The sequence below is a fragment of the Carica papaya genome, chromosome 7 (genome assembly GCF_054855325.1).
Source record: "Carica papaya isolate Zhongbai chromosome 7, ASM5485532v1, whole genome shotgun sequence".
NCBI lineage: Eukaryota > Viridiplantae > Streptophyta > Magnoliopsida > Brassicales > Caricaceae > Carica > Carica papaya.
In genome coordinates, this window is record NC_142315.1 from 23,014,791 (window position 1) to 23,027,307 (window position 12,517).

The 12,517-nt window shown below is 36.3% G+C and overlaps 2 protein-coding genes across 2 annotated transcripts; one reads left to right on the forward strand and one right to left on the reverse strand.

The window, feature by feature from the left end:
- The first annotated feature begins 933 nt into the window (after window positions 1-933).
- Window positions 934-4,507, forward strand: LOC110818580 (Leucine-rich repeat protein kinase family protein). The gene is made up of 2 exons (XM_022047496.2): window positions 934-2,510; window positions 3,642-4,507. Exons 1-2 carry the CDS (start codon window positions 1,217-1,219, stop codon window positions 4,295-4,297), a joined length of 1,950 nt encoding a protein of 649 aa, XP_021903188.1. The 5' UTR covers window positions 934-1,216; the 3' UTR covers window positions 4,298-4,507.
- A 4,315-nt stretch (window positions 4,508-8,822) lies between these two features.
- On the reverse strand, window positions 8,823-11,880 carry CRR21 (Tetratricopeptide repeat (TPR)-like superfamily protein). Its single transcript, XM_022047549.2, has one exon. It carries the CDS (start codon window positions 11,807-11,809, stop codon window positions 9,278-9,280), a length of 2,532 nt encoding a protein of 843 aa, XP_021903241.2. The 5' UTR covers window positions 11,810-11,880; the 3' UTR covers window positions 8,823-9,277.
- Between the last annotated feature and the right edge of the window lie 637 nt (window positions 11,881-12,517).

Genomic DNA, 12,517 nt, shown 5'->3' on the forward strand with positions numbered 1-12,517 from the left:
GTCGTCGTTTCATTCACCTAACAAAACTACCTTCTTTCTCTCCCCCTTGTGGGTCAAACATTGTGCTTTCTATCATCAAATTTTACGTCAATCAAGCGGTTGAGAATTGTGTACCAACCAAATTAGGGTGTAATATGACTAAAGCTGATCGACCAAATGCCACTAATCCAAAAGTGATGGAAACAATTGATAAAGAAAAGAAGAAACTGGGACCGTCTGATTAGGATGGCCCCGCATTTCCTTATGGGCAAAAGCGTGATGCGTCACGCAGCGTAGAAAAACGCCTTTTTGGAGTTCTGGAGCTTCGCATATGGAGCCTGCTTCGTCAGCCCATGGCCCAATGAGCTTTCACCTCCAATTCAAAAGCTGCGAACATCAATCCCACCCTCTCCACGCGAGCGTGCAAGCAGAATACCCATGTTAGATGAATATGATAAAAATCACAAAATCATGTAATAATTATATATTAAAGATAAATTTTATATTGTATATGTTTGTGTTTAATCTTAATTAGCATGAGACATTTAACTAGTGAAAACATTAATATATAAATAACTTTAAAATTTTAAGTTAAATCTATAATTAATCTCTAAATATTTAAACTATTTTTGTATTTTAACAGTAAATTTATATATAATAAAAAAAAAACAAAAATTTATTTGTGAAGTTGACTTCTTCTACCTAAAAGTTGACTTTATTTACTCCAAATTTGATTTGAAATAAAAGGAAAAAAGACTGTTTTAATCCTAATAAATTGTCCAGAATGAATGTGAAGTTAATATAAGAGAGAGAGACTCCACGCGCTGAGACGACGCGTGAGAGGTGATGGAAGATGCGTTGGCTTTTGGAGATTTACTACAAAAATAAAGGAAATAGAAAAATAAAAAAATACGTTTCCACTTCTGCCAGCAAGACAGTTTCTGTTTCCACTCGCCTTTTATTTCATCTCTCACTTTGGCCTCCTCGTGAACCTTCTCTCTTACAAAAACCACTTCACTTCTCTTCTCTTACCCTTACACACACTATCTTCTCTTACTCCCTCTTTCCTTTTCTCCGTCGCCCATGGATTCTTGCCGGAAAACTGCTCCTGGTTTTGTTCGATACCGCTGCTACAAACCGCCAACTGAAACGAGTCCGTAAGGGAGGAGATAACAAGACAAACAACCAATTCTTTTCTTTTCTTAATTGCTTGTTTCTGAGTTTTGGTGACTAATCAATGGCGGTGAATTTTGGCTCTGCCTGGCACCTTTTTTTCTTCGTTTGGGTTGTAGCAATGAGTTGGAAAGTTAGGTCGGAGCCCGTCCAGGATAAAGAAGCGCTACTTGCGTTCATCAGCAAGACCCCGCACGCTAACCGCCTCCAATGGAACGATTCTGACTCGGCCTGCAACTGGGTCGGCGTCGAGTGTGATGCCAACCGCGATTTTGTTTACACGCTCCGTCTACCGGGAGTTGGCCTTATCGGTGAGATTCCGCCTAACACTTTGGGTCGACTCACCGGGCTCCGAGTCCTCAGTCTCCGGTCGAATCGTCTTTCCGGCAAGATCCCTTCCGATTTCTCCAACCTAACCGTTCTTCGCAGTCTATATCTGCAAGACAACGAGTTTTCTGGGGAATTCCCTGCAAGTCTGACCCAGTTGACCCGCCTGACTCGGCTCGATCTCTCCAGTAATAACTTCACGGGCCCAATCCCTTTCTCTGTCAATAATTTGACTCACTTGACGGGGCTATTCTTGGAGAACAATGGTTTCTCGGGTACCCTTCCGAGCATCTCCGCCGGTTTGGTGGACTTCAATGTGTCGAACAACAATCTCAACGGATCGATCCCTGATACCTTATCGAAATTTCCTGCATCCTCTTTCAGTGGAAACCTTGATCTCTGTGGAGGTCCCTTGCCGCCGTGTAACCCGTTTTTTCCATCACCAGCTCCGTCTCCATCGGAAAACCCTCCTGCGCCTCCAGTCCACAAGAAGTCCAAGAAACTGTCCACAGCCGCAATTGTTGCCATTGCCGTCGGCTGCGCAGTGGGTGCATTACTTTTACTGCTCTTGCTCATCCTCTGCCTACGGAAACGGCAGAGACGACAGCCCTCGAAGCAACAGAAGCCAGTGGTTCCAACAAGGGCGGTGCCGATGGAGGCAGGGACGTCGTCGTCGAAGGACGACATTACCGGCGGATCGACGGAGGCGGAGAGGAACAAGCTTGTTTTCTTCGAAGGAGGGATTTACAGCTTTGATTTGGAGGATCTGTTGAGAGCGTCGGCGGAGGTTTTGGGAAAGGGAAGCGTCGGAACCTCCTACAAGGCGGTGCTGGAAGAAGGAACCACCGTGGTTGTGAAGAGGCTTAAGGACGTGGCCGTCACCAAGAAAGAGTTCGAGACTCAAATGGAGATTCTTGGAAAGATTAAGCAGGAGAATGTAGTTCCATTAAGGGCGTTTTACTATTCCAAAGACGAGAAACTCCTCGTCTACGATTTCATGCCTGCGGGCAGCTTATCTGCTCTTCTTCACGGTACGTTACTGTAAATTCCTCTGTTTTATTTATTTATTTATTAATTTCTGGGTCTTTGGTAATCATCACTTTCATGTTATTTTTATCATCATCATCATCTGGGTTTTCAACATCCACCGTAGCCATTCGTATTTCAAGCTTTAAACAAGAAGATTCTGAAAGCAAATTTGAAGATGATCGCCTAATAATTCGTGCATTGTGCCAGTTTATTACCAGCATTATTCGGCATGAACTTTGACCGAACTCCAAATCCAATGGTTGAATTCATGTAGGATACTCTTACAATCATGAACAAAATATAAAACAAAATGATGTAATTGTCGTGGGAAATCTGGGTACCTTAGTAACAAATTGATTTCTTATTTTCTCATCACCAGCCAACTGGAAAAATTCCATTTGGTTTTCGTCTATGTAAGTTATTCTTGTTCTCTTCAAACATTCCTAGTGTGTTTCAAGTCTGTCATCCACACACACCGTCACACCATAATTATTTAAGAATTGAGTATACCACCGACATAATACTTATTGTCTTACCCCTCCTGCATCATTATATACACATATATTATAATACATTGCTTGCTTTTGCCGCTAATATAAAAAGCGTCATGTTGAAGAAGAACCACATTCTGATGCCACATGGGCTGAGCATGCTCTCTGTTGAGATGGTAGCCTTTTTTCTTTTCAGTACAATAAAAAAACAAGAGTGTCTCTACTCTAGCTTTTCAAAACTTTGGTATTATTACTTTTGCCCAATCCATTTAAAAGGGCAATTTTGACCATATCTTTACGATGTGCCTTGTTTGGACAATTTTTATTTGCCATGCACTTAATGGGTTTGTAAAAATCCAATCTTTAAAAATGGATCAGATTTTTTCTCTTATTTTTAAATAATTTTTCCATATATATTTTTTTAAATATCCAATTATATTATCCTTTCGGCGCATCAGAAAATATAAATTTAATGTTAAAGCTTCTCGTTTTTAAGCTTAAAATGATGTAAAATATAGAAAAAGAAGACCCCGTTAGGAAAATTATAGATTTAATATAATTAAATTCTCTCAGTTATTTTTTCTCATTAAAGATAAACAAAGCTAACAAGATAACCGGGGTATCCGGTGGTATGTTCTGCAGGTAGTAGGGGTTCAGGCCGGACGCCGCTGGACTGGGAAAACCGGATGAGGATAGCACTAAGTGCGGCAAGAGGGCTAGCTCACCTACACGTGTCAGGAAAAGTGGTCCACGGCAATATCAAATCATCCAACATCCTTCTCCGACCCGACCACGACGCTTGCGTTTCGGATTTCGGGCTTAACCCGCTTTTCGGCACCACGACACCACCGAACCGGGTGGCGGGTTATCGGGCCCCGGAGCTTGTTGAAACCCGCAAAGTCACCTTCAAATCGGACGTGTACAGTTTCGGTGTGTTGCTATTGGAGTTACTGACAGGAAAGGCACCGAACCAGGCGTCGTTGGGCGAGGAAGGGATCGATTTGCCTCGGTGGGTCCAGTCGGTTGTCCGGGAGGAATGGACGGCGGAGGTTTTCGATGTGGAGCTGATGAGATACCACAACATCGAGGAAGAGATGGTGCAGCTGTTGCAGATCGCCATGGCCTGCGTGTCCACCGTACCCGATCAGAGACCCGCAATGCCGGAGGTGGTCCGCATGATTGAGGAGATGAACAGAGCCGAAACTGATGACGGGTTAAGACAGTCGTCCGATGATCCATCAAAAGGATCAGAGGGTCAGACCCCGCCGGCGGAATCAGGGGTCCGACTCACACCTTAGACTTTTCTCCTCGAATGGAATTATTATTTTTTTGCGAAAAAGGCAAGGAAGAGAAAGACCAAAAAAGACAATACGATGGTGGTCCATTGGTGGTGGTAGCTCCGCTCAAGCTTCCATTAAAATATGCACAATGCGAAAGTAACACTGGGGAGTGAAGGTTGGTCCCTTTTTTTTTTTTTTTTTTTTTTTTTTTTTTTAAAAAATATTGTATTTTTATTTTTAATATTTTTGTGGTTATTTTTTATTTTTATTTTTATTTTTTAAAAACTGGGCAATGATTTTTACAGGTGGGGGGGAGGAAGGTTTGAATTGTTTTTTTATTTTAGGTGGGTGTAATTGACCAATTGATGGATTTTTATTTGAGTTTTTTAATTAATTCTTTTTTATTTAATTTTTTTACTAATATAATATTCTCTAGCTCATAATCTTTGTCCTTTTTCCACGTGATATTGCTTCTTTTTTCACCTTTTTTTTTTTTTTTTTTTTTTCTCTATGTACACTTTTTTTTATAATATTACTTTTAATCATTAAATGCAATGAGCCAACTGGCTGTTGAAAAAGAAGGAAAAAAGAAATATAGTCGCCTAAAAATTCCCACTTGGTTCATTTGTTCTACATGCACGGCTCCCAAATGCTTGTTTTCTTCTTGCCCCCGCTTAGTTTTTTTTTTTTTTTTTTTTTTTTTATAAAAAGAATAAAATTTCACATGCTCTAATAATATATGTGCTAACGTGGATTTATGACCCGGTTGATAAGTTCGTACGCCCCATAATTTATAAATTATTAAGTACATCATTATTCTAAAATGGATTAATGATGATTATTATATTTATTTAATATGCGCTTCAATAATGCATGCGAAGCTGGAAAATGCTACTGTTCGTAGTAGAGTACTGAGCGGCAGAATAAGTAGGTGAGAATGATACGAATCTGGGCCCCGCAGTTCCATTGGAAATCAGAACGTCCAAAAAGCCGAAACAACCGGCGGGTCGTTTTGGTTTTAGTTGCGTGCGGGCGCGACCAATGATTGTAGAATGAGACGGACACGTGGCGGATAGAGAGAGGTCGCAGACTAGAGATTTGAGGGATCACTGTAACACTATTGAACTGGTTAGGATTTTGTCCGTTTACGAAGCGCAGAGATGGCGAACAGGCTGGCCGGCATTCCTTTTTTTATATATATATATATATATCTGTAAGCGCAATACTAATTAGGTATTATACTAAAAAAAGAAAAGAAAAGAAAAAGGTATTATACAATAAATTTAATTTAAATATTTATATTACAATCTGGGCAAGTTTTAGAGTTGGTAAAAACTAATTTAATACTTATTAATTTAAAATATAAAAATAAGTACGTTAATTTTGAAATTTAATATTTTTTAGGTGACGTGAAAATTAGAGGGGAGACTGTATGAGTTTGTTGACTTTATCGAAAGTAGCGGAGCGTAGAAGGTTTAGAAACAGCAATATGTCTTTACGTTAGTTTTGAGGGGGGCCTTTCGTCTTTTTAAACCATTTCCCGCATGCACTATCGTCCTGACATTCCTGTTCTGGACCCCACTAGTAGGGGTCGCCTTGTCTCTTTGTCGCAATACAAACACAAAATTTTGACGCTATTGCTGTTAATTTTTTTTTTGTTTAGATTAAATAATTTATAAAAATAAACTGTTCATTTATGCCAAAAATAAAAATTATTACTTTGAAAAATCTAGTAATTAGTGTTCTGTTACTGTGAAGTGTGTAATTGGGTCACTTGTTAGAAATAAATTTAATATAATGGATATTATTTTGTGTGAAGAATATACAATAACGTAATATTATATTTTTATTAGTAATTTATAATATATTTATTTTTATTTATAAATGTGATAGTAAATAATAATTTTGTTCACTTGAGGCTTTTGGTATCTGTGCGCATACGCGTCACTCTATTTGACTATTTTTTAAAATAAATAATTTTGTTATTTGAATGATTGTGCAAATTATATATAATTCTAAGGCACATTTTTTAAATAATAAAAATTATTATTTTTTCTTCACGTTGGAAAATAATATTATTTATAATCGAGATTAATCTTTTTAAAAATAGAAAATTATATATCTTATCCGAATTGCATTTATTAATCAATAATTGTACTCATCAAAGAATATGATTAAAGCCATATGGGATTCATAATCATGCAATAGCATAAGTTTTTTTTCTTTCTTTTTTATTTGTCTATCATTAAATCTTTTAAATTATTAAGTTCTCATAAAAAAAAAATGAAATAAATTTTATTTTAAAAAATATGAAATTTATATTTTATTTAGATATTAAATATAAAAATTTATAAGTAATGTGCACGTCAAAATGGATTTTTAATAATTAAATTATAATTTTACTAATCATGTGTTTGGAAATGTTTGACCTTTTGCCCATCACAGCATTTTTTTTTTTTTCAGGAGTTATTTTTAATTTTTACATTGTTTATTTTTTTTTTTTATTTGCAAGAAAAAAATAATAAAATTATTATAATATTTTGAGTTTTTACTTTCTAAAATAATAAATATTTAAATAAAAAATTGTATGAATATGCATCTTCTAAATAATAAAATATAGACAAAAATATTTTTTTTTATAAAAAATATTAAAATAAAATCCTAAAAATTTATGTGTATAAATATGTGTGTGTGTGTGTGTATATATATATATAAGAGTGGCCCTCACTTAATCAATAAAATGAACCTGTAAACTAACATTCACATCAAGGCTTTTTTATGTAAGGGAGCATAAACATGGGAAATAACATTATTATCGTGGAGTGTTGTAAGTTGTGACAATTTAAAAACAAAATAAATCAAACAGAATATGACAATGATTAAAGACACTAGAAAAACAAAAAAAAAAACAAAGAATACTATATATACATATATATATATATGTGTGTATGTATTTATGCAAAAACAAAAAAACAAACAAACCCCAATATATACATCTTACCCAAAAAAAAAAAAAAAAAAAAAAAAAAACTCAATATAATTTAGTTTTGTGGTTCATGCATGCAAACTAGAGATACCCATTAATTAAAATAGCCTCTCTTTCTTAGCTAAGCAACCAATTTTATTTATTTAATTTGAAGAAACTTTTGGTTAATTTGGCGTTTGATGCTTGTACCATTCTGTGTTTAATTCCACTAAGGGCTGAATAAATTAAAAAAAAATTATTGTTATTATTGCATTTGCCAATAAATTTTCCTTGAAACTTACTTGGCAAAGATTGGCATCAATTCTTATGACTCATGTTCAAGAAATAGAGCTGTATTTTTACTTTTTTTTTTTTCCCTGCTTTGCATTAACTAAACTAGCTTAAAGCCTTGATTAACTGATGTGGGTTATGCATATATGTAAGAAATATGAATGGAGAAATTAACAGGTAATCTAAATTTGAAAAAGATTGGACCTAATCTAATTTAGAGTGTAATTCAAGAAAGAGGAGAGGAGAGTTTCTTGCCTTCCAAGTTCATAAATTGGGTGTGGGGGAGGCAAACAACAACAGCAACAATCATGAAGTTTTGAAAACGGAATTGGGAAGAAAGATTGGAGGTTAGATATTAGAGAAGAAGAAAAGATGAGAGTTAGAATTAAACCAATCACTCATTAGTCATCTTTAGAATTGAATTTAAATCTTAAGGAACTCCATTATGTGTTAGTTGGATGATTGAAACCTACAAGAGATTGTTCTCCTGTTACAATGATATTTGGCCAATGCCCAACATCATATATAATATAGTATAATAATATACAATTATATATCTATGAATTGAAATCTCAACAACTAGAGCAGTTATAGATCTTATTAGAAAGAAGAGATTCATTTTACAATGATGAGAAAAGTTGTGAACAAATCCAAAGATTTTAGAAGAAAAAATGATTTTCTTCAGAAGAAAGCCATTCATTCTCTCCTAATTCCCTTTAATTCTTCTCTCTAAGTTTTACCCAACTTGATTTTTGATAGCAATTGATATTTGATTATGTGGTTTTCACTCCCGGTTGGTGTATTCCAGTAATGGTAGATCAATTGATGATGATAATAATAATTTTGTAACAAATTTAACTGCGTAGACAATAAAACTCAATTACCAACTAGTCTCACTGGTTCACCAAAAACAGTCACAACAATCAAATGATTGGTTTTTCAGCAGCTGTCCGCCACCATCTCACAATTTCACTTCAAGTGAAAAAGTGAAGTCAGAGAAGCTACGTTTACAAAGATGCTTTTATGGGATACCAGGAAGGAATTGTACTAGTTACTAGTCACTAGTACTATGTTTCATCCAGTAAATCCTTTGTTCTTATCTAAAATAAAATTTTAGATTCCTTCTTCTATAAAGCTTTGTTTGGTAGCCAAATCATCCCTCTTGAGTCAGACATGTAGACTTTATTATCGGCCAAGTAATGGTGCTAATGGGGAAAGATTGTATAGTTTGCCCTCGCCTAATTTTCTTAGCTCATGCTTTATCAAAATGAAGAGAAGAAAACAAAATTGTCCAAATTTTTTTTTCAGTTGATCTACCATTAAAAAATTCATCACAGGCCCAATCAGCATACTGGGCTAAGCTTCTAAGGAGCTATGTCCAGAAAAATTCATATGGTGTCTTTAAGCATTATATACAGCAAAACAATTGGGAATTTGGGGAGAGCTGTACCTTATAGCAGTCCACTTCACATGGTCCTTATTTACACAAATCTGCTTTTTGTTCAGTTCTGTTTGCCTTCTTTCACTTGTTCTTCTTCCAGCCATACAATATTCATCATTTTCCTATACTTGACTTCTCAATTCCAGCTTCCAAGCGGATATGATAAAGTTTCCTTCCTCTGAGTAGAAGTTGGCTTGACTTCTTTTCTCACTCAAGTTCTCTCTTTGCTCAGACAGTTTATCCAACAATGGAAACCACTTGTAACAGTTCAGTTGTACTACTTCCTGACAAAATCTTGCATTCATGACAAGAGAATTTCAGTGTTGAAGCACATTTCTCTTCTTAGCAATGCTAACGTAGAGTAAATTTCTTCAGTTTTGGGATGCAAACCATCACCAGCCATAAACACATGAAGTTCTTCCTCTATATGAATCCAGCTGCAACCAGGATTTTTCCTTAAGCCCCTTTCTTTCATTAAATCCCTCACCTTTAAGACCTCACTCCATTTTCCAGCAGCTGCATATGCATTTGATAGTGCCACATAGTTTCCGGAATTATCTGGTCCTAGTTTTAACAGATGTTTTGATAAGTGTTCCCCAAGTTGGACCTTATTTTGTTCTCTACATGCGGCAATCAATGATCCTATAATATGTGCATCTGGCTCATATGGCATTTGATGGACAAACCTCAAAGCTTCATCCAAGTTACCATGCCGAGATAGAAGATTAACCACACATCCGTAATGCTCAATGGTTGGCTTTATACTGTATTTCGAGATCATTTGAACAAAAAGCTCCAAACCTTCTTTTACCATTTCAGCATGGTTGCAGGCAGATAAGATATTGGTAAATGTTATGCTATCCGGTTCAACACCAGCTTCATGTAGATGTTTATAGAGTGTGAGAGCTTCTTCAGCTTGACCATGCAAGGCATAAGCGGAGATCATTGCATTGTAAAGAGGCAGTTCTTTAATCAATTTTGTTTCAAAAAACGCCTTTGCTTGATCTATACTTCCACATTTGGCATACATGTCCACCAGAGAAGTTGAAACTGGAGTCGAATAGCAAAGGTTATGTCTTGTGATGTAGCCATGAATTGATTTTCCATAGTGTAGTGATGCCACATCTGTGCAAGCTGAGAGTGCACTGATGATGCTAATGGCATTGGGTTTTATCCCTGAGTCTTGCATCTTTCTGAAAAACTGAATCGCATTGTCATGAAGACCTTGCTGAGCCAGACCATTAATAAGAGTAGTCCAAGTAATTAAATTCGGGTCAACACCAAGAGATTGCATCTGTAAGACCATATCCATAGCCTCACTGAACTGAAACTTTCTAAGAAGACCCAGAATCACAGAATTCCATGATATCACATTGGGTGGCACACTTTCTAACTGCATTTGATAAAAAAACTTCAAGGCCTCTCCACTCATACCAAACTCTGCATAAGCTGCTAAAAGAGTATTCCACAGTACTATATCCCTGTGAGTTGTGGAGTCAAAAACGCTTCTTGCCTTGTCAATTCTTCTGCATTTAGCATACATATTTACGAGGCTGCTTGCCACAACCACATCTGTTTCAAAATTGTTTCTAATGCAATAACAGTGCCCTTCTTTCCCCAACTTTATATTTTCCGTGTCAGCAGCAGCAGCCAAAATAGAAACTAATGTGACACAGTCAAACCTCAAATTTTCCGATCTCATCAGACAACAAGTGTTGAGTGCTTTCTCCACTTGTCCATGTTGCACAAAACCAGAAATAAGTAGATTCCATGTCACCACATCTTTTTCAAGTATCCTACTAAAAACAGCCTCAGCATCCTCCATCAAACCAACCTTCGTGTAGAAGTTTATAATAGAACTACCCAAAATATTATCCATCTCTAGTCCAATCAAGACTGCCATAGCATGACCTTGCTTGCCTTCTTCAACTGCATCCAAATTGGCCGAGGCTGATAAAAAGCTCGACAAGGTGACCCGAGTAAGCTCAATTCCTTCCACTCTCATATCATAGAAAACCTTAATTGCTTCCTCATTCATTCCATTTTGGACATAACCCACAATCATCGAGTTCCAAGCAATCATATTTCTCTCACGCATATAATCAAACACCTGCCTTGCATCCTCCAAAGCCCCACATTTCCCGTACATGTCTATCAAACTACTAGCCACATAGACACAGTCATTAAGGCCCACTTTGACGACATACCCGTGAACCCCTTTCCCAAATCCAATCCACCTCAAAGCACCACAAGCTTTCAAAGCATTAGGCACTATAAAATTATCAGGCAAGAAACCATTTTCTTGCATTTCACAAAAATCCAATAAAGCTTCTTCATTAACACCCGTTCTACACTTGAGCCCAATGATAGCAGCCCAAGAAAACACATTCTGCATCCTTAGTCTGTGAAACAAAAGATTCGCAACCTCCCAAGCATCGCATTTCGCATAGAAGATTAGAAGCTTGGTCTCGATATACTGATTTCTTGCAAATGAATCCCCAATCTTGAGAATTCGAGCGTGAATTTGCTGACCTGTGAACAGAGCTCGCTTGTACACGCATCCTTGAAGGAGCTCACCGTAGAATTCTGGCCCAATGTGAAGTTCTCTGGACCCCATCTCAGTGACTAAGTCTACAGCTTCTTGAATTTGGCCATCTTTGCAGAGAGAGAACACGCGGTGAAAGTAAGATTTGCTCAAAGAGAGATGATTTGGTGGGTTCTCGAGGGTCTTTCCGACATGGGTCTGCGTGATTTTGAGAGACTTTGTGGGATTTGTGGATTTGAAGTGAGATAAGCCTGGATTTGGTGTGGTGGTGAAATGAAGAGAAGCCATGCACGAGGAAAGCTGAAGCTGAAGAAGTAGACGAAGATATGGTGGAGAAGGTTGTTATTACCGACTTACTGTCAGCAACAGCGGGAAGGGTATTTTTGTCATTAGCAGTTGAACAGATTTTTAAGGGATAATCTTTGTGTGTGTGATTTTATCTGTGGATATTGGGCCCACCACCAAGATGCTGACACACTGCCGGCCCAAATTTTCTGATTAATAAAAAGAGAACAAGAAAAGCCTATTAATTTATTTAATAAACGCAGCAAATTTCTTTTCTTTTTTTTTTTGTTCAATTAAAGCTTTTAAATTTCATAAATTAAAATGAAAATCTACTAAAAATTTGAGATTTAAAATTTTTAAATGAATTTTTATAAATTAACTGATTCAATCTATTACAAGAGATTTATGCTGGATTTTATAATATTTGAACCGAGAAAAAAAAAAAAGAGAAAGAGAAATATAAAGTAAATACAAAGTCAAAAAATTGGACAACATGCCGATGTTTGGAACAAATAAAAAATTATTGTAGAATTCATTTTGAATTTCTACTAATTTATCATCATTAGGTAGATTTTCAAATGAATTCTTTTGAATTCTTTAATTTTTAAATTAGAGAGTAAATTTTCAAATGAATTCTACAGAAATTCATGATTTGTGCCAAATATAGTTTAAGAGTGTAATCTCTCCTCTAATGCAGAATCAGCAAGACGA